The sequence below is a fragment of the Gymnodraco acuticeps genome, unplaced genomic scaffold (genome assembly GCF_902827175.1).
Source record: "Gymnodraco acuticeps unplaced genomic scaffold, fGymAcu1.1, whole genome shotgun sequence".
In the NCBI taxonomy this organism is placed as follows: Eukaryota; Metazoa; Chordata; class Actinopteri; order Perciformes; family Bathydraconidae; genus Gymnodraco; species Gymnodraco acuticeps.
This window is the reverse complement of record NW_022992308.1, coordinates 965,024-988,278: the sequence shown is the minus strand read 5'-3', so window position 1 is coordinate 988,278 and position 23,255 is coordinate 965,024. Positions and strand designations below refer to the sequence as shown.

At 38.7% G+C, this 23,255-nt stretch overlaps 1 protein-coding gene across 2 annotated transcripts in view; it reads left to right on the top strand.

Annotated features, from left to right (window-relative positions):
• Positions 1-23,255, top strand: part of enox2 (ecto-NOX disulfide-thiol exchanger 2) — a 209,660-nt gene that overhangs the window by 6,495 nt on the left and 179,910 nt on the right. For both annotated transcript variants that reach the window (XM_034208127.1, XM_034208125.1), the window contains exon 2: positions 17,284-17,376. In XM_034208127.1, the coding sequence (XP_034064018.1) occupies positions 17,292-17,376 (85 nt within the window). In that variant the 5' untranslated portion in view covers positions 17,284-17,291. The remainder of the gene's footprint in view (positions 1-17,283; positions 17,377-23,255) is intronic.

Sequence of the window (23,255 nt, the reverse complement as noted above, 5' to 3'; positions counted from 1 at the left end):
TCTATGTGTGGGAAACCCTGCATATAGACCGTGACCAGAATTATACTTGATATATTTGTATTGAATTAATAGTGATTCAACCTATTTTTTATTTATTTAAATAAGGAAGGATTTATTTGAGAAATTATCACAAGATACCTCATGAGTGACATTCTGAATCTTTGTTAGAAAGACCCTTCAAGTTTTCAACTCATCATCTTATCAAAAGTACATTTGTCTGCACAGCATTTGAGGTTAATTTCCTTTTCGATGTTGGCTAAAGTAGCCCTTCATGTAACAGAACCAAGCTTCAACAATCACCTAACCCTAACCCATCAATTTAGCTTAGTTAATGTGTTACATTGTGATCTTGTGCTTACATAGAGATGAACAATGGTGGCGAGTGCTCTGTGCTGAAAAAACCCTCACTCATCTCATGTAGGTGTTTTTGTAATTCCAGCATCCTTTCACAAGCACGGACAGCTCTGTATTTTAATCAGCAAACACTCTATTAAGCAACAATAAATTGAGTTATGAGTAAGGCTGGATAAGGTTGGTTGTTCACTATAATATAAGGTTAATATAAGGATAAGGTTGGTTGTTCACTATAATATAAGGTTAATATAAGGATAAGGTTGGTTGTTCACTATAATATAAGGTTAATATAAGGATAAGGTTGGTTGTTCAATGTACACGGATGCGCATATTCAGCAGTCATTATCTCATTAATACTGTGATGGACTGTCCACATTTATGTGTATGCCCCTAAGTGCCAAGCAGCTGAGTCATTGATGGTGTATGTAAAATAACCCTTCCTCTTCATGACCCGTCTCTGTTATGTGTTTTCCTTCTGCAGTCTTCATCCAGTTTATTAAAATGCATTACCATAACAGCACACCCACTTTCAACCATATGGTCAATATTTGTATTGCTTGAAATTGCGTGTGCTTTTCAGAGCCCACATATAAAGTGTGTGTCGTGTCCTTGCTAATCAGTGTGCAGTGTGTAGCTGGAAGCCTGTTCAGGAATATTAATGAAGCAAACAGGCAGGCTTACATGCACTTAGACTAGATCTATAATGCTATATAGGCCTTTTTCATCAAAAGCAAACAATGGGTTTACACAGCGCCATATAGATAGAAGAGTTACGACAACGGAAGTCCAAAAACGGTTATCGTCACGTGGTTCATGTAGACGAGGATCGTTCCCCGGAAGTTCATGGCGGGCAATGTGAATGCATTGATAACAGGAGATAGAACTACGATTTTTGGTAATTATTAGTGAATAAAGGTTTTGATTTGCAATATTTATACAACAAATCGATATGTGTATGTATTTACATCAATATGTTTTAAAACATAAAATAGAATTTGCTAATATTAAGTGATAATATTAGGTTTAGTGTGAACAACTAGTTTACATGGTAGGCTAACAGTGCCTTGGTTAAAGAGCCTGTTGCTGTTTATTTATAGCTTTGAATTCTTTAAAACCAATATTATCTTCTTAAACCTGTATGGTAGTCAGGAGCATCACTTTCTAATGTTTATTGATATATTTAGAGGGAGGGGATCTAAAGTAATGCTTTAAAATTCAGATTAGATTAATGTCTACCATTTTCTTAAAGTCATGGTAGTTTCAGTAACCATGGTAATTGAGGACACAAGTTATCTAAATGACTAATGTCATCTTTATGGCTTTCAGAAAGGACAGGAGACCGACAGGTGACTATCAAAGGACTAGCAGCAGCAGCATGATGATGATGATGTTAAATGTGTTGTTTTAGGAACATCCATTGCAAATACATGGAATTCAATAAACATTGAATAGCATATCATGCAGTTTGTCTGTGCCTTTTCCTCCGTGTTGTCCTGGTTTGCTATGCTGCCTCCCAGTCGCCACCATGGTTTGCTGTGCTGCCTGGGGATGCTCAAATCGCTCCGAGAAAGGAGTACGAATGTACAGCTTCCCCACTGACACAGAGCGGAGGAAAAAATGACTGGCTCAAGTCAGCAGGAGCAATTTCACGACCAACAGCAAACAAATATGTGATGTAATTATATACAAACACTGCATTTGCACTTTTTCACAAAACGAAAACCACACCATTGGGAAAGCTTAATGTTTTGTTTAATACAAAAAACAGGGAAAGGCTTGAAAAACACAGAGTTGAGACTCAGGGTGCAGGGTGAGGGTCTCAGTGCAGGTATTCAGGCTCCATTGAATCCCCCTCTGGTTCTTGTGCTGAAAGAGGGATAAACAGACAGGAGAAAGGGTTATACACACCTATATAGCACACCTATTGGATGGGAAATTGCCTTGGGGAGATAAGGTGTTTACTTATATAAAACAGTAGTATTAAACTTACCTTGTGTTTTCACTCTCACTTAAGTCCCTCTCCCTTTGCCATCAATCCAAAATCAGCTGAGCTGCAACATTATACAGACAGGTAATAATCAACATAATCACAAGGACACAATATGGCTCTGCTAAAAACACTCACTCTTACACGCACCAAAGTTATATTTATCTAATATTTAACTCCCTCCACCCCCGCATACAATCCCGTTTAGAAGCCCCTCTTCTCTAATTCAACAACGTTGGACCAAATGACATTAAGAGAACGGAATTTACAATTAAAAGGCTGTTCAACGTCTGTTGCTAACTTGCTTCGGTATCCTAGCTTGATCTGTTATCTGTAAACGTTCCCTAAATCTACTAATTTAGGGATAATCCACTCACATCCTTTAATACACATGTTAATTTGAATCAGATGTACTGATAATATCCGTAATATAAATCTTTAAACTTCTTCTTACCTTTAAAAGTCCGTCACGAACGGTCTATTATGCTGCAACTCTACAGCTCTGCTAGCCTTGGCACTAACTTCCGGGGAACGATTGAGAGGCTCCACGATCCGCCATTGCTGTAAAAAAGTGGTCCATTGGAGTGAATGTTGTAACTCTCAGTCTATATGGCGCTGGGTTTACATAGCTCAATTCAATTACAATCTATTCAGACATGTTTCTGGTGAACCACAAGGCTAGGGTGCTGTTTTTGTAAAAAACTCAAATTGAACTCCAATATTTTGCATGCTGTAGGTGAGGCTGTCAGAATCCTGTCTAGACCCTGTGTTACTCACAGACAATTGAAAGTAGTGGAGGAAACCATTAATGGAACGCTTTGATAGCGGTTCTTTTTAGTTAATTGTTTAGTTATTATGCTGTCAAACATATAATATTCTAAAATGGATTGTTTTCAGAGCTGAGTCAATGAATGTAGTTCATTAACGGAAAATAGAGTCGCTTACAATTTTGACATTCAATTAATTCATTGTGTTTTTTGACTTTCAACTTGCTTTTTGTTCTGTGTTCTATGTGATAATAAACAGAATATTACTAGACAAGCAATTATAAAATCTACCAATTTCAGTGGGCCTGAATATAAATAATAATAATTTACTGTTGTGTTTCAACCCTGTCTCCTAAAAATTACGTTCCCACAGAACTAAACTGCATTCTGAATTACGTTTAGCTTGAAACGTATTTACTCCCACGTTACGTTCGTTATGAACGTATCTAAAATACGTTTATTTTCTACATATCTTCTAGAAACGTATTTACTCCCACGTTACGTTCGTTATGAACGTATCTAAAATACGTTTATTTTCTACATATCTTCTAGAAACATATTTTCTCCCACGTTACGTTCCTTATGAACGTATCTTAAATACGTTTATTTTCTACATATCTTTGCCATTTATTGTCTTGCTTATAATAATGATAATAGTCATTTATAAATATCATTTTAGAGCACACATTTGAAATCGAGAATCAGGCTCGATATATGGTTAAATTAAAATCAGTAGGCGAGGCTGTAATTTCGGCAGCTGTTACTCTCATGAGCGAGGCAGAAAATAATAGTTTTAACATGACAAAAAGCTGCTGTGTCGTTTACCTCAAACATTAAAACAAATCCAGAGTTACGTGTTTCTGTACTTCCTCTAAGAAGAAAAGACAGTAAAAGAAGAGCTCTGTGGCTTCAGGCTTGATCGCCGTTCAAATGACAGCGTTGGTTTCCCCAAAAGTGGGCGGGGCTGTAAAGTGACGTAGATTTTACTATCATCTATTATTCAAAACCATTCTATGTATTCTAACGTAAATTACATGCCAGTGTTTTATCTTTTTATTTATTTGTTTTTATTTTAAATCGTATAAACGTCTGTGAGGAAAATAAATGGGGTTTAGAGCCTCAAAATACTGAAATCTGTATTTTTTAAAATCTTTTCCTTCTAATTTGTTATTCTTTTCTAAATAACACACTGTTATTTACTCAACAATAACACACAATTATCCTTGTTTTTATTTATTTGTTTAATTCTATAATCTTGGGCTTTTTAGCCGTAAATAAAGTCACCAGAAACAGACGGGACATTTCGAGATTTAGGATGGCCGAAGACACTACACTACCCATAATCCCCAGCTATCGTTTGGGACTACAGTCCCGTTGACAAACCCCGTGATGTTGGAGTGGCAGTGCGCCAAGGTTACGCCGAGCGTCAAGCTCTTTGAAATGGAACGAAACCACGGCAGACTATTCAAAACTGGACTCGAACGCCCCCCGAGAAATACACATGCTGGCTATTGTGTTTCGCAACATGTTCTCTATGGCACGTATCTACTGGGAATTGTAGTTTTAAAAGACGTTTTTCCCAAAATTAGAAGTTGCCAGTATTAAACTGTGTACAGCCCTGGAGGTTTAGGCGATAGGAAACACATTGGTGTGTACACATTTAAAACATGTAATTACTAAATGGGTGAAAATCGCTTATATCCATAATGGGCAGCATTAATATATACCCACACGACAGCTCATTGTTACTTTGTAATTCTACTCCACTACAATTCAGAGGTTAATCTGGTATTTTTACTCCACTACATTTAGTTGAGTTACTTTGCAGATTCTGATTAATGATGTGAAATATAAACAACCCTTAAAGCAGACTTTAGTTACACCTGAGTAAAATTCAGGGAAGGTGATTGTCAAGTGCCAACAATCAGGAGAGATATTTGATAGGTGGTGCTTGAGAAGACGAAACATTTATCTGCAGATCTCTATAAAGTATATTCATTACTCGTTATTCTCTACTAATAGTTCATTAAAAACTGTATAATGGCTATTTTGCACATCCCTTTCAAGATTTCAAGATTTTCTAAGGTTTATTGATCATATACACAACTTGGGTCGCAGGTTCCTCAACAGCGCATTACAAGACATCTATCAATATGTGTGTACCTCCACCATTAAACTGTCATATTCTGCACATTTCTTATTCTACCTACATACATAAGAGTATAATTAATGTGTATAATATCAGTTAAAAGAAGTGCTTCAACATAGTTAACATTGCAGGAAAGCAATATATTAGACGTTAAGTACTTTGTCAGGCTTTATATTTATCTGTAGATAGATACCCCCAAAGCTTTTTTCTTGTTTAAAATAAGACCTTAACCTAAAGTATTCTTTAATGTGTTAATAAAGGTTAATTCGTTTTTCTGTTTTGCACATCCTCATATTAATATCTTTGTACATCCGGCACTAAACTGTTTTATTGTAGAGATCACTTATAGTATCTTCTTGACTTTTTATATTCTATATTTCTATTATTGACCTTCTACTTTCCCCCTATGAAAGTATGTACTCTTAATATTGTTTTCATCAAATAACATTATTCAACAAAAATAATTCAATAACGTGCTTTAACCACTAGGCGGTGCACACAAGGTACACACAGCATACTAATAATAACTTTGTATTATTAGTGTAGAACACTTATGTATGTATAACATCTGAAGATGTGTAGTTTTATTCATGTTTTTACATAATTTTACAGGATATTGCTATATTATTTCACATGTTTTACTTCTACACATTAATATCTGATTTGTAAAACATCACAGACAGAAAGGTATATCCGTCATTTAATGGTACGCTATTGAAATTCTGAATCTATAGATGTGTCTCCCATCACCCAAATCCCCTGACTATTCTCTCAACTCAGTATTTACATTCTTATATTCAAAGAAAATCAGTAATATCTTTAAAAACTACAAGTCCTTTTCTATCAGCTGTGCACCGTTATGGTGTAAATATAACCTATTATCTACCAATTGGATCAAATATAAAAGTCAGCCGAATTACTATTGATACTGCAAGGAGACGTATTTTGTGAAAAGAAATTGAAGATGTTGTTTAATTGTTGATATATTTATGATCCACATCAAGTATTCAGTTTTGGCGGCAGTTCCTCATGTTTGTCTAGAAGTCTTCTCATCAGGGCTCTATAAATAAAGAACTACGGCAGATGTATAATATTTAATGCAGCCGAACCGTGTATTACAATGCCGTTATGTGATGACTTTATTTACTTTATTTACGGCTAAAAAGCCCAAGATTATAGAATTAAACGAATAAATAAAAACAAGGATAATTGTGTGTTATGGTTGAGTAAATAACAGTGTGTTATTTAGAAAAGAATAACAAATTAGAAGGAAAAGATTTAAAAAAATACAGATTTCAGTATTTTGAGGCTCTAAACCCCATTTATTTTCCTCACAGACGGGAAAAAAGTCCGACATTATACGATTTAAAATAAAAACAAATAAATAAAAAGATAAAACACTGGCATGTAATTTACGTTAGAATAAATAGAATGGTTTTGAATAATAGATGATAGTAAAACGTCACTTTACAGCCCCGCCCACTTTTGGGGAAACCAACGCTGTCATTTGAACGGCGATCAAGCCTGAAGCCACAGAGCTCTTCTGTTACTGTCCTTTCTTCTTAGAGGAAGTACAGAAACAAGTAACTCTGGATTTGTTTTAATCTTTGAGGTGCAATAAACGACACAGCAGCTTTTTGGCATGTTAAAACTATTATTTTCTGCCTCGCTCATGAGAGTAACAGCTGCCGAAATTACAGCCTCGCCTACTGATTTTAATTTAACCATATGTCGAGCCCGATTCTCGATTTCAAATGTGTGCTCTAAAATGATATTTTTAAATGACTATTATCATTATTATAAGCAAGGCAATAAATGGCAAAGATATGTAGAAAATAAACGTATTTAAGATACGTTCATAACGAACGTAACGTGGGAGAAAATACGTTTCTAGAAGATATGTAGAAAATAAACGTATTTAAGATACGTTCATAACGAACGTAACGTGGGAGAAGATATGTTTCTAGAAGATATGTAGAAAATAAACGTATTTGAGATACGTTCATAACAAACGTAACGTGGGAGAAAATACGTTTCTAGCTAAACGTAATTGAGAATGCAGTTTAGTTCTGTGGGAACGTAATTTTTAGGAGACAGGGTTGTGTGTTTACAGTATGCTCTAAGCCAGGGGTGCCCAACCTTTTTTGAACCGAGAGCTACTTTTAAAGTTGCCAGTCTGCCGAGATCTACCAGTCCAAATAGAGAGGCGTAGGTAAATACACACTTCTACTTGTATAAAACTGACCTTCGTACGATTAATACTTCATAAAATACTGCAGATCCTTTATCTTACCTCTTTCTAATCTACACACATACAAGTATTTAACTGAAGTTACACAACAGTGTTGTTGATACAGAGTTGGAGTTTATCCACACGTCACACTGTGGGTAATGTTTTCAAGAAACATTGAACAGTGCTGCCACATATGACACAGGAACAAAAGAAAAGACTCTGAACCCTTTCTTTGCCATTATATAAAAATAGCGTTGCTACAAAAGTATAAATTAGGCTTACTAATAAGACAACTCAGATCTGAAGCTACACAGGAATCTGCTGCCAAAGTGCAATAAAAAAGACAAAATTAATAGAATCAAATCCTTTTTTTTGTTGCATTTTAGTAGATTATAAAAATAAATGCCTTTAAAATAGGATGCAAGCAACACTAGCTTCTTAACCTGAATTGATAATAGACTATAATCAATTTAAACAGAACAGATCTTAATGTTTGCATTCTTATACCATTTTGTACAATAATTATAATTAATAAGTTCAAACAAACTAAAACTTACAGCTGATTAATAACGATATCTAACTTGAGTTTTTATTATATCAAAAACCTGTTGAAATTCTACTGTTATTTTTACTGTCCCCAAAAAGCGCGTCAGCAGCCTCCAGGAAAGCTTCTTTCACAACTTCGCCGTCTTTGAAAGACTTCATGTGTTTCGCAAGAACGTGACTGACACGATAAGATGCTCTGGTAGCAGCCTTGCTCTTGTTGTTGGGCCTGGTGAAAATGGACTGCTGTGCATTTAGCTGTCCTTTCAGGCCCCTCCCCTTTTGGAGCGTAGGGCAGAATTAGGAGGGAATTCCGTCTCGTAGCGTTTGTGCACTGTTTTGAAATGCCGCTCCTAAATTACCCTTCTTCGATAAAGCCACGCTCGCATTGCAGATGAGAGAGATGGACTTTCAATTGGAATAGACACAAAACTAATCATCCTCCCACTCGGAGTGAAAATGATATATTTGGTGCTTTTTTGCTTCTGCCATTCTGCCACACTTCTTGTGTGTGTGCGGACTGTCACTCCTGTTGACACGGACAACTTCAGCGAACGTTGCCCACTGCCACGTCACGTCACGTCAGCCCACAAGCCACAAGCCACGCCCCGACACATGGGGTCACTCCGGCCAATCACAAAGCTTTGATGCGTTCAAGTGCATTATTCTGGCACAGGAAGATTATGTTATAGGACATTAACGATAACACTGAATATTGTTGTTCTATTTTTAGACACATCTCGCGATCGACTGGGAATCTCCCCGCGATCGACCGGTCGATCGCGATCGACTGGTTGGGCACCCCTGCTCTAAGCTATACAATTGTGCCATTGTTGTTCACTTCTTACATAGAGTAGGGTTACAAAAATAAATCAGGATAACCATAAAAGCGCAGATTTACTCGGAGGCATTGTTTGAGTTTCAAGCCTTTGGTTTGACTTCAAAACAACAATTAGAGCAGGACACTACAGCTGTTGAAAACCATATGTGTAATTACTCAATTGTATTAATTAGAAATATGTCACATGCCTTAAGACATCGACAACTCAACGCCCACTGTTCATAACTTCATGTACACAATGAAATGTCTTTGAAGCTTTTATTCCAAAGTTCAAAGGTTGTTTGACTCTGTTGATGACAAACTGCTTCATTAAGAAATTGGATGTTGTAGTATTTACTTTGGTAAACAGGCCTGTGACATCATCAGCCTAATTAATGCAACATAGTAATCAGCTGGCACACCTTGTATCTATCAGCTGTTGTTTCCTGCACTAATTATGGTTTTAAAGTTAATCCAAAAACTTGAAAGTGCAAAATAATTAGGCTTTATTTTGAAGTAGCTCTTCATATATACGTGGTTCTCATCCTGATGTAATTGCATTTGATTTAAACACTGCCTGAACATCATTTGCTCCCACTAATCCCATCATTAAATGAAATGTATACAATATTACAGCCCAACGCTGACATTTTGCTCATTAATAAACATAGTGGTTCTTGCTTCGTTGCTGTTTGTTTGTTAGTATTATATTTAAGCAGAGTCTGTGCTGTTTGTCCTGTCTTCTTGTAAAATAGTTCCCAAGAACTATTTTGATTTCATCTTCTAAATCTGTCTGACTTTTCTGCCCGAGGCTATTATGCTAAACTTAGCTTTGTGGACGGCGCCATGTTGAGAGCGCTCCACATGTTCTGAACCAAATTGTTTTTGTCCAACTCTGGGTGAGGAAAGGTGACATTTCTCATTATGAGATGTTTTATTGACCCTCAAGGGAAGTTGGAAGCTGGATAAGAGGAGGCAGGCGGAGGGAGGGTGCCATCTGAACGAATCAATAAGCTTGTGTGTATTTTGGGTTTGTGCACAGTGCATACTGGTCTGACTCACAGGATGTGGACTGCGCATACAGCCTTTTTCAGAAGGAATTCTCCCCCCTTCCCGCTATCTCTGCTACCGATTTTCCAAAGGCGTCGTTGCTGCATCCTTCGCTTAGCACCGCCCAAGACGAATGTGTCTGTTCTAAAGAAATACGGAGCGTATATAATGGAGCGTTTCTTTTTTATACCTTTTGTGCAGAATTAAGATGGCTTCAGCACGACTTTCCTTTAGCGCTTGCACAGTGCAAAAATAAAGTGTGGAGATAGGTCTGGCTCTGCAATAATAGTGCATGCCATACCCATCATAAAACAATGCATTGAGTGAATGGAGTAGGGCAAAGGGTAAATACCAAAATCAATTCAACCACTGCAAACTAAACTGAGATATCGACAACACTTTCTTTTGTATGCTTACAACAGCCCGTAAACTAATAAAATATGGTTAAATCCTTCAGTCACCATCATGAAAAACTGACAACATAAATAACATTACGTCTCGTTTGCCATTAACCGGTTGTTGGGGAACTTCAATTATATATATTTTATTATATTATGATTGAGCCATTTAATGTTCACATGAACCACATCACATTTAATGCTGAGGTCAACTGGATGTTTCTAACTTAAGCGATGCATAGTGCACACTTAGCCTTAAGGAGGCTGTTCGATAGCTGGAATTTGCATGAATCTATTAGCGGTTCAGTGTACCTTTAACTGATTCCAATAATATTTTATATTTTGTCTTGGGTTGTAATTTTTTATATTTAAAAATACATGTTTTTACCTAATGTGGAATGATTGGGGTATAAAATACATTGTTTAGCTCCCAGTTCTATATACGGGTAAAGGACTTATCAAAAAGTAGAATTGTATGTTATTATTGTTACGTATGGCAATGAAAGGTACAGTAATGTCAGCAAGGGAGAGTTTTTTCTGCTCCAGTATTACTCCAAGCTTACTCTCGATCAGAATATTTCTTTATTACCCGTTCATGTGCTGCAGAGGTAAAGACGAGGGCAAAGTTGATGCAGATATTTGAGTTGGCATAGTAACTTAATTATAGCCACCTCCCTCGTAGAAGATGTCTTATGTTTCCTCCTGTTCCACTTCAATCAAAAGGCTGTTAAAAATAAATCTATTTCTCAAGTTTAAACATCACCTATCTTTCCGGTATAAAAATAAACTAGCTTAAATGACAGTATGGGAGCAGACGCTGTACGGTTCCCTGGAGGCTTAAAAAATAGAGCAGTGGATTGCTCATACTCCAAGAGCCACGTGGGATTTCCTGCGGTTCCACGTATGTAACATGAGAGATGAATGGAATTTTCTCAATGACCTTGTATACACCCAGGAAAAACCTAAGTGCATTGGTTTTATTTTCCAGGCATAGCCATAACAGGTTCAACATTCACCTTCTATACACAGCCTATTCTGTCCTCAGGTACACTGAATTGCTGATGGAATTAGTCCAACCACCTCAGTGCAATATCCTTTATCACTCCCTGTGGTCAGTCGTTTAGGCCATGTAGCTTTCAGCTTTGGGGTTAATCTCCTCATCAGATCTCAATGGACGTTGATCTTATGTGAAGTCTCTGCAAGGTGTGAAGTCAATTTATTTCATACCCCGGTAAGTCTGTAGGCTGCGGTGACATTGACAAGTAGATGGGGGATGTGTGTTCATTTTAATGCGCCAAAAAAATGCAATTGCACACCAAACATGCACGACTTTTCAAATTCATGAGCTGAACAACAGCTTTACACTGATTACCTGATCATCTGAGGATGACCTCCATCCCCAAAGTCTTTGGGATAGAAAAGTTATTCTCACAGAAGCCTTATTTTTCAGAAAGATGAGAGCCACACTTTTAATCAGGCGGTGCTGATGATGGTGATTGAACCAAATCTTCAGTTGTGGTGATGAGCTGTGAGGACTTTGATTATAGCAAAAAGTGGTCACATCATTGCATACTTTACCCTTGGCTATCATGTCCTGTCTGAATGACATCTACATATTTCAAGCTAATGGGAACCCAAACTAGATGCGTTGGATCCCTTGGGTCCCAGGTTTGATTAGTTGGCATATGTCTTCTCCGCATTTTATCTGAATGGGCTTTTATGTTTAGGATTCAGACGGAGCAACATGTGAAGCAAATCAAGGCCTTTTTATTTACCTGTGTTATGTGGCAGGCTTCCAGCCAGACATATGCCACACAGTGGATTGGTTTATGTGATTCCTCTCGAGTCTACCAAACTCTAAAGCTTTGAATGAATGTTCAACTATCTCACCTGGTAGGTTTTGTAAAGATAGCCACGGCGCTGTCACAGGGATTTTTTGAGGAAAGATAGCGGCTGATTAGCTGCCAAGACTTTTGAAAGAACTCCAGCACTAAAGCCAGGATACGACTCTGACAGAGCTCTATGTCTGAAGCTGCCAGACATCTGGTCTAATTTGTGAAAGGATTTGACTGCTTTTCCTCCCTCAGAGCCCCGTGGTGCTGGAATCAGAGATGGACAGACCTTTAAAACCAAGAAAGATATTTTTGTTCCATCTGGTAACTGAGTGAAAACTTTACGTCTCCAAGGAATAAGTGTATGAAATAAATCACCAGATCTTCACAGATATTTTAATTAAAGTGTAATACTAAAACCTCCTAATACACAGGGGGACTCTCTGAGTACATTTGAGTTATTAAAGTAAGAGCTGTTGCCTGTGTAAGTATTTTGTTTTGGTATCAGTACAAGCAGGTTGAAAAAACTAATTCCCAAGGTTAAAGGGGAGGGGTGGGCAAGCGTGTATTCATCTTCCTGTACAGTAATTAGACCTAATGAAGGATTGCGTTTATCTACCCTGCTGGCATCATACATGGAGGCTGGGTGCTATTAGCTCTCATTTAAAGAAAAATGTCCATCTTTCTTTCAGCTTTTCAAAGGGAGTTTTTATTACTTAAAACTCTGTAAGACGAAGGCAAAAATACTTTTAGTGGAGGCTTATCCTAAAGGTTTGTTTTGTTTGACATACTATCCCTTTTGGCAAATTCTTATCTGCCCCTTGTCTCCTCTGGCTTTCAGACCTTTTCTCTGTCAGTCTTCTGCTCACTGCTTAATGCACTCTGTAGAGATAAACGTTTGAATGATATTAAGGAAATATGCATTCTCCAACATTTTGAAGAGGCAGTAAATTGCATTTAACTGCTGCTTTAATATGAAGTCTGTTTTATATCATCTTTGTAAATGCAAGGTTCAGTAGCTAATGTTAACGGGCAGACTAAGTAGCTTAATGTTACTGAAGTGTCTATAACTGGGATTCAGACAGTTGCCATTAGGTGAAACTGCTTAGCGATGTGGTGAACGAGGATGCATAAAGGGCTGTAAGAAATGTGTATTAAGTTGAGGAACATTGTGGTTTGGTTGATTTATTGTCCAAAATGTGGAAGTTGTCTTTGGAATCACCACCTACATCCATATTAACTGCAAATAATAAAGCAAAATTCAAATTTTAGGAATTCAGAAGGAAAATACAACCATTAGCGAATGAATTGGTGTTCCTAATTTGCTCAATGTGTCTTTTCCCCCAACAAATGAAAATGAACAAGATGCATAATTCACTTTAATGTTAAAGGTCCCATGTCATGCTTTTCTGGTTATTAGTACCCGTCCCCTTGTGTGTTATGTAGCTTTTTATCACACACCCTCAAAGTACACCCTGTAGCGAGTAAAACTCTAACACAGAAAATACCTGTCTATGCTGCCCCAGAACGCCTCGTTGGAGATTTCTCTTTTTCCATTGTTTACTTCTTGGGTATAGTGACGTATTTCGGGTATAGTGATGTAACGTAACGGCTCCGCAGATTGGTCGAAATGGACCAATCCGCGGAGCACACACACTCGGCGGGACGATGCGAGGCTGGCTGCTGCCAGGAGCGAGACACTGTGAGCTGGCTCACTGATATGGGGTCGGCGAGACAGCGAGACACTGCCGAACTCAGCCTGGGCACACACACAAACTCCCAGTCAGGCTGCGAGTGTGTGTGTGTGTGTTTCAGGCTGGGTTTCGCGGTGTCTCGCTGTCTCGCAGACGGCCACTGGGCTCACAGGGAGGGGGGGGGCAGGAGCTCCAACAAGCCGTTTAGGACAGAGAGTGAATACACATACTATACAGAGATGCTGTATGAGAAACCAATGTGAGTTTGGAAAATTGCACAATATACATGTATTCCTCAACAATGGAATTATGATCAGTAGAAATGGCCATGACATGGGACCTTTAAGAATGACTGCCTTCTGCTCGATCTTTATTCCGTCCCGAGCCTTACCTCGGTGTGAACTGCCACGTGTGACGGTGGCCTTGGTTTACCTGGGAGACGACTGACAATTGTTGGAATTAGAGCGAGGAGTGACACGGGCAATTAAAGGGCTGGATCCAGCCCGGCCTGACCTTCTGATCAATGCACTCCTATTAGAGCTGGCAGGCTAGAGACCAGCCACTCTTTCTGCAGACTAATAAAGATGCACAGAGAGCAGCTCCTGGCCTGGACTGCCAATACTTTTAGCACCGACATCGATTCTCATTACTGTTAAGGTTTCTTTGCAACTTTAAGCCAGATGTTTAGGAGGATGTGAGTGGGCATGGGTACACTCAGAGAGTAGGCTCGGGGCAGTTTCATCATATTATGATCCTGGTTAGTGGAATGACTTGAACAGTGTCAGTTTTCAGTGTGTTGCCCATTTATACAAGGTATAAAATCAGAATAATGTGAAATCAGTGTGTTTTGCAATACTCTTAATTAGACGTCGGAACTCTTGCAATTCTGCCAACATCTCCTGTTTGTTTAACGATTGAAATAGGTATCTAATGCCCCGGCCACACGAGGACGAAAACGGTCGTTTGCGTTACTGTTTAGTGTCATATAGACCATTCGGCCACACGAGGACGACCGAATACGGCACTAAACGACTGCGGAAACGATAACGGGTCCCAAGGTGGATAGAACGGCATACGCAACGCTCTGGGGGGTCCAACGGCTCCGTGTGTACGCCCTATACGATCATTTTCTGATAATGATTGCGCAATAGCCCCGCCTCTCCCCGCCTCTGCTGCTCACCCCCGCGTCAAAGTAAACTGCACACTGAATTCAGATTATTTATCTTTCTCTCGATATGGACATAAACGCGAGTGAAGTCTAATCTGACAGGACGGAGACACCTCTCAAACTACCTAAACTAGTTATAAATATGTTTATTTTTACTGTCGGCCGGGTCACTCATACTGGATCAGCTGCTGCATGAAACAGACACTGACGCTGTCCGAAGAGAGGGTGGAAAAAGAGGCTCCGTGTATTTTTATTATTATATTATATAGAGTCGTTATTCATTTGTTTTAAAGCTCAATAAATAACAAAGAAGACCTTTGACCGGCACTTTTATAATTGTGTCGGAAGATTTAAACTTGAATACACGTTGACTGGCGAAAAACTCTGCCCGGTTCCCTCGGCCCCCACCGCGGAGAATAAACAGAAGGGCAACCATGACAACCATGCTTCTTCGCTGCTTTTGTGGAGGAAGTTACCGCGCCACGTACAGGCTCCTGCATATGTACTGCAGCTTCTCCAGCGGTTGGAGCTAAACGGAGCGGTCTCGTGTGGACAGACACTATCCGGATAACTATTGCGTGTGGACGGAAGCTTGTTTGCGATTGTGTTTGCGTTAATCCTATGCGTTTAGCCGTTTTCGTCCTCGTGTGGCCGGGGCATAAAGTAGCTACAGATTGGTTTGAGCAAAACAAAACAAGAAATCTGCTTACTTTAACAAAGTGAAGGCTAAATGAAATGAAGTTAAATGAAAATGACAATCCACTGTAATTACCAGGCTTCATCAGCAGCATAGAAAAACACCACACCAGTTTCTTTCAGCAAAAAAAAGCACACCTATTTATACACTTATTGTTGTATTTGCCTACTGGATTTCTTCAATTCAACAACTCCCAGACGTGTCTTTTCTTTACTAATACAAAGAACATGAACAGCCTGTTTAATCAATCACATCCACTCCATATTTCACTCTTTGGAGATTGAACCACTGCTTTAGGCAACAAGGAAGAAGACAAATATGTTGCATACTTTTAATCCCTTAAGGCGATCAGCTTCTATAGAAGCTATCGCGGCTGTGATGCTGTTGTTCTCACTCCTTTACGCTGCAGTAATTAGCTCTACCAACTTTAGTGGCCTATTGAGTCTTACATTCATTCTGTGGCTTTAATTAGTGAGCAGACTCCATGGTAATGTTTCTTTGGGGTTATATGAAGATTTGTATTTGTGTTTTATTTTTGCTTACCTTAGGACAATTCATGAGCAGCCTACATGAGTTTTTGTTCTAATTAAAATGTTATGGGATTACAGCAATATTGTCTGCTCATCAATTCAGCATTCAGCTCTGCATAAGAGATATTCACACAGACAATTTGCACTGTGGCAAAACAATGCAAGGGGTTGTTAAAATGTGGGTATTTTGCTTCAGGGTGCAGGTAAAGAAGATGAAATACAAACAACAGGATGCCTGGGATAATTTAAAATGGAAAGACAGCAGTTTGTGTGCTTCTCTGATCCTATATATTGTGAGGCTCTTGAAAGTTAATCAGAGCAGTACTAACTTTCTCCTCCATCTCAAGGCCAGCCAGGTATGCAAAATAAATAGTAAAATGCTGTAATATCCACACCAGAAGATATTTTCACTTTGATGGGTTCTTCTCATTGAATTACGTGGCAAAATTACATTTCGGCCTGCAGGATAATTTCTAATTACTATTAGATCTGGCCCGCCGGTATATTGCACGCACACCTTCACTCCATCCTGAGGGTCTCCTCCGCTCAGAGCCCGACTCCAAACATTGATGAACTTGCATCCAAGATGAGATGCCAAGTATCTGCTTGAACTAGCATCACAGAGCAGCACACTGAGTTTCAATGGATGTTTCCTTCTGGACTTTTTCCCTCACGACACAGGGCATGTTTGGTTTGTTCTTTGAGGGAAATAGTTTTTTTGAAGCTGTTGTTGGCCTGTGGGAAACTGTAATCATAAAAAATGACTCCGGAAAAGCTGCAGATAGAGCCATAAGAAATGAATGCAACAGAATATTTCATGTTTAATGTTGTTTTTATAGGCAATCATTTAAGCTTTGTTAGTTCCAGGTTTAATATGTGCAATAAGTTAATTTCAATACGTTTTTTCAATAATCATTGAACCAGTCCGGCCCTCGACTAGTACCCATTTTTTGATTTTGGCCCACTTTGTATTTGAGTTTGACCCCCCTGCTCTAACGCATACTGAGAATCACATGTTTTGTAGCCGTGTTAGCTTCATTTTCTACATTTGTGTTCTGCAGCATGAAAGATGAAGCCGAACTACAGCAACTTCCTCTATGCCTGGGAGAAGTGGACCGGGACTTCACAGAATCCGTATAACTACAGCAACACAGGTACAATCTCAATGTCAACACCCATACTGTTCAAATTTGAGTCAAAAGTATTCACCGCTACGTAATATAGTGTATTTTCCATCAACCCTTTATGTTTTTTTTAAGCAAGTCACAAAGGAGAAGTTTTTTTTAAATCTATCTTTTTCACTATGTTCTTCTAATCTTCTTTCCACTACTTCCAATAATTGTTGTGTCAATTGAACACTTTAACGTGTTAATTAGCCTTACAACAATAACAGGAAACCAGTTTGAAAAAAAACCAAATCCTTTGTGGGTTTAGTGACCAGCTCAAATCAAATCTGTCCTTGAAATACATTCGGTGCCATTCTGCTGTAAAAGTTTGTGTTGCTTTGTTATTTTCTGTTATTCCTTTACATGTAAATTGATGTGACCCAAGAGTTTCTCCAAAATGAGATGTCGTTATGGTTTCATTTCTTTATGTTTTGTGGAAGATTGAAGAGATGTCCTTCGCTACAGAAGTACAAGGAGGTAAAACAGTGCTTAAAGTATTTTGCCTGCAGGATATCTACAGTTCTTTGCTCAGTTGTTGCCTGCCTATTAATACTGGAATCTGCCTTCAGATTCAGCCGCAGATAACGGCGGTGCTATCTCCTCTAATTGCCCGTTGCCTAAGAACGACTAACTACTGGAGATGTGCGCTGCATGTCAAATCATTTCCCCCCCCAACCAGCACCAGATTCTGTGCCTGCTTCCGGGGACATGCTCATTTGAATATACTGCAGTGTATTTTTCTGTCCATTGCATAATTATCTAACCTCTGTTTTAATTGAGCAATTAAAACATTTAGCCCAATAACAACTCTCTTAATATAAACTAATTAAACAATGCATGGTCAGGATTGCTGAACAACAATCTGTAGAGGGACTCTGATTTGGCATTTCAATGACCATTTCAATGAAATTGTAACTGAACTGGCAGTACTGCTTCATTGCTTTGTACTTTTTGAAATCCAGTTCAGTATTCACCCAAACATGTGAGACAATGTGGTTCACATTCCAGTTGTGATTGATGCAATGGACTCCATATGGATTGTATTTGCATTTGGACTGTATAGACTGAACTATGGGCGTAGTTAAACTCATGACCATAAGACACCTGGACGGGAAGTCATATATCTGAAAATATGGCCTGCTTGTTTTTTGACCTTTTATCTTTTACTTTTTTTCTTTATTGCATATCATTTTCTTCAAATGTATCATCCAACTGTGAAGTTAAAAATACTTTTGTCTCTGTCTGATAATGACTAACAAAATCAACCAGAGATTTGAAGGGAAAAATAATCATTTTGGCAGCATCGCACAGTTAATGGCTGTGCCTCGAATGCCAAGTCTCTGCTCCTGTTCCCATTCAAAGCACACAATCAAGCTTTGCAGAATAGCTAGAGTCAACAATGCTACCTGTTTCAAGTAACAACTCATTCATAATTATAATGAGTGGGAACTTGACGGTTTGAGGCATTAAAATGAAGAGGGTCTGAAGAGTCTTGGTGGCTTCTGGTATTTTCTAATTATGTTACGTATGTTTACATAAAATAAGATTTGCTGTTCTCCATAACCGTAAGAAATAATGCCTGGAGACCCTTTTGACACGGTTAGTCATAGCCCCTGAGTTTTTGTGGGCATTTATGTCCTATGCCTATACCCAGAGTGAGAAATTGATTGGAGTGCTTCTTCCCTAGGTCTATGGGTCACTCATGCACCCACAGAGAACATATTGCACTTTCTCTAGCTTTTCTGCCACACACTGCAATTATTTCCAGTATAGTCAAATAATTGGGAGCCTGAACTTCAATATTAGCTGGTTTCTAATTAAGTCCTCATTCTAATTTTACACATGAGTTCCATGTAATGCTAAGTAGACAACATGATATCCTAGTTGAATACCCAATGTGGAATTAAAGGGCTCCCATTTTCACTGGTTACAGAACAATGTCTGCCTCTGCAGGTTTTAGAAAAAAAAGCTAGATATATTTTATGCAAAAAGAGCCTTTTTTTTCTTTTCGTGATCATCTAAATCAGTGGTCACCAACCTTTTTAAGCCCAAGATCACCGACCTCGGCCTAGGTGAAAGGCGAGATCTACCTATTGCAGAATTGAGTGAAAAAGACGGCCAGTGCTTCCAATTTGAGGCCTTTTATATAGGCTAATTGCATCTGAATTACTGTTACAATGAAGGCTCCATAATCAGCTCACGGCATATAGGCAGGAGTAAAGTGCTATTTTTTACGAGTGGGGGGCGGACCTCACCTCCTCTAGGGGGATACTCACCTCCGCTAGGGGGGTCCGGGGGGATGCTCCCCCTGGAAGATTTTTTTTCAAATATTGAAGTTGAATGCATCAATCTGGTACACTTTGAGAGCAACATGAAGAGATCTATGGATACCTCTCTCAGCACCCATATGAAACACAACTGTAAACAGATTTTCTTTATGGATATTTTAAAAATCTCTTCCCTTTTAAACTGTATTCTTGTTTTACTGCCATATAGTATTTCATACCTGTTTTTCATTTATTCTCTTATTGTTTGTATAACTATAATGATCATATGAAGGTGTGCCGCAGAAATAATCTTTTGAATAATTTGTGACAAACCCGTTCTAAACACTCAGAGTCCTTTAGCTCACCTGAGCCCCTCAGTCTGACAGGGGAGGACTCTCCTCCAGCTTGTTGTGGAAACAGCTCCTTATGTCCGTTAGTGCAGCTAGCTAACCAGATGCTAACATCACGGTCCCCCCTCTCTCTCTCTCTCACATCCATCCATCCATCCATCTTCTCCCGCTTATCCGTGGTCGGGTCGCGGGGGTAGCAGTTCCAGCAGAGAGCCCCAAACTTTCCTTTCCCTGGCGACATCAACCAGCTCTGACTGGGGGATCCCAAGGCGCTCCCAGGCCAGCGAAGAGATATAATCCCTCCACCTGGTCCTACAGATGTAGCGCTTCATTTCAGACAGTTTGAAACGCGAGGGCCGTGATTGGTACGTGATCTGCCCTCGCTCAAGGGAAAACCTCCAGCTTGACTTGAGACCTCCCCCGTGATAAATAAATGTAATTATTATGAAGCCAGCTGCAATGGATCATTGATCCACCATGGGGTGCAGTGGGTTTCCACACTGGAGCTCATGTGAAATAAAGTCAGATACAGTACGCTGGATGTACAGCGGAACTTTGTTAAGATCCATTATGTCACGGATATCATACTCTGTGCTAAATAAGAGACATGTAATAATTTACAAAACATCACCATGTTGTTATTTAACAAAATAATGTTGTTTAGTCGAAAAAAACGAACGGGAGGAAATGCAGCCCGGCTCTCGATTTGTAATCCTAATTTAATCATCTTCACCACGATCATTTATCAATGTTCGCCGAATTGACATGAAATCACTGACACATATGAATATACTGTATTCAACTTCATTAAAACGTTATTAACGTGCCTAAACTCAGTAATTCACTAAAAATATTTATATTTTAATGGAGCCTCGTCGGCAGATCAGGATCCCGACGCGTAGCGGAGGGATCATGATCTGCATGAAGGGTGTTATTTTCCCCATAAGGAACAAGTCGCTGCAAATTATCCCTCTTATTACATGGCCATATTCTCAACAAAGTAACGACATGACTCCCAATATTAATTGAAATGCTTTTATGGATTTAGAAAATGTTTTTATTGATTAAAAAAATTGTTGTATGTATTGATTTAAATTGACATGCATCCGCTAAGAAAAATAGTCCGTTGTTACCGTTTTTTAACCTCTTAAGCCCCAAGCCTGTTTTTCAGGTTTCAGGCTCGAAAATGACATGCCCAAAACAAAGGACTATAACTTAACTTCTAAAAGGGTTATATGAATAATTTATTTTATCAAAGCAAGGTCACATCTGTGAGTTGGATGTAGAAGTGTCAGAATCAATAAAGATGTTTCAGTGTCAGAGTAAATCCAGATGGAACATAGTCAAAAAGTATACATTTTTGTCTCCGCCCAAATAAAACCCATTACTTATAGTGAAAACCAGGGCCGGCCCTGACCAATTTGCCGCCCTAGGCAAGATTTTAGCTGGCGCCCCCCCCCCCCCCCCGGTAGTGGCATGACCACCAAAACAGAAAGATGCCCCCGGGAAGACTTTTTTTTTAAATATTGAAGTTAAAAGCATCAATCTGGTGCACTTTGAGAGCAACATGAAGAGATCTATGGATACATCTCTCAACACCCATATGAAACAGAACTGTAAACAGATTTTCTTTTTCTTTATGGATATTTTACAAATCACTCCCCTTTCAAACTGTATTCTTGTTTATTAATAACAACTTTTTTGTACTGTCAGTATTTTATACCTGTTTTTCATCTATTCTCTTATTTTTTTATAACTATAATGATCATATAGAGGTGTGCCTTTACCTCACTGAGCTGAGGTTATCAGAGCCTCTCAGTCTTTCAGGAGAGAGCTCTCTAAAGCTCTCACCCCCGCGGCCGCTTACAATGTAAATTCCAATGTTAATAAAAGCACACAGAAGCTGTGTATGTTTTTTGGGAGTTTGATTTATTTTAAATGAATACAAATACAAATACAAAATAAATTAAAACCTATAATTGCACACTAAAACCATTATTTAAAAAAAAGAACAATTTCACATAAACCTTTTTACTGGGACTGGGGCAGTTCAACTTGATTTTGGGGGGGTGTGCCATAGTTTATGGGCGCTGTACGCGTAGTTCTGTTAGTATAAGATAATAAGATGTACTTTGTTGATCCAAAATCGGGAAATTGTGTATTATGAAAAAAAAAAAAAAATTCTTTTTAATTTCTAATTTTTTTTTTTTTTTTTTTCCGGCGCCCCCTATGGGTTGATGCGCCCTTAGCATTCGCCTATACTGCCTATGCCGAGGGCCGGCCCTGGTGAAAACCACCCTTGAATGATGGGTTAGTAGCCTAAAAGCTTTAGGAATCCAAAGTATAACATATAATAAGTACCCTGTATCAAGATTGAGGAAAAACAAGTGAGAATTGACCTTTTTAGAGAGGTTTAGCAAAAAAAGGTCCAAGCGGACTAAGCTTTGGGCACATTTGGGTACATTTGGTTCCATCAGTGCCATTTAACCTTTTTCAGGTACCAGACTGTAAAAATCATTGTATAACATTTAATTATCACTATAGGTATTCATTCCATAAAAAAAAAAATATATATATTATTGTAAAAAAATAAAGTGTGTGTGTGTGTCTGTGCGGTGTGTGTGTGTGGGAAGTTCCCTCTTTGCATGAGATGCATGTTACTTGCACAATACAAATTAGGAAACATTTGACTCCAACTGGAGCAGATTTATTTAAAAAAAATTAGCAACACACTATAGCTACAAGATCGCGAGTGCGATCGCGGACCGTTAAAAAAAAAAAGGACTCTGATTCATTTTAGAGCCACAATGCAGGGACAGAGGAAGATCATTTTTTAGTATTAAGGTTCATATTGTTAACCTCTTCCCCCCCCGAACCGACATGTCATTTGCAGCAACAGACTAATATTAGCGCTCACCTTTGCTCTGTGTGTCAGTCTGTCTCACACACAGGCACCCGCCCCCGACATTAAATTAGCTCTAAATTCTCGATCACATCGCTGCCTACAGAGAGCAGAGCAGACGTGATGCCAAAATACTCAGCACACTTCCCATCAGCTTATACAGCCTAACTTTTATGACACGACAAAAGCTGAATGTCACCAAGTTATTGGAACTCAAGATTCAACTCTTATGTTCATTTGAACCTAGTTTAATCTTTAGAGCTATAGGGATGGATTGATTGGTAAATACTGGGGCTTAATGTTGTTTGAAATAATAATTTGGCGGATGTGGATATTTTTTTGCTTTGT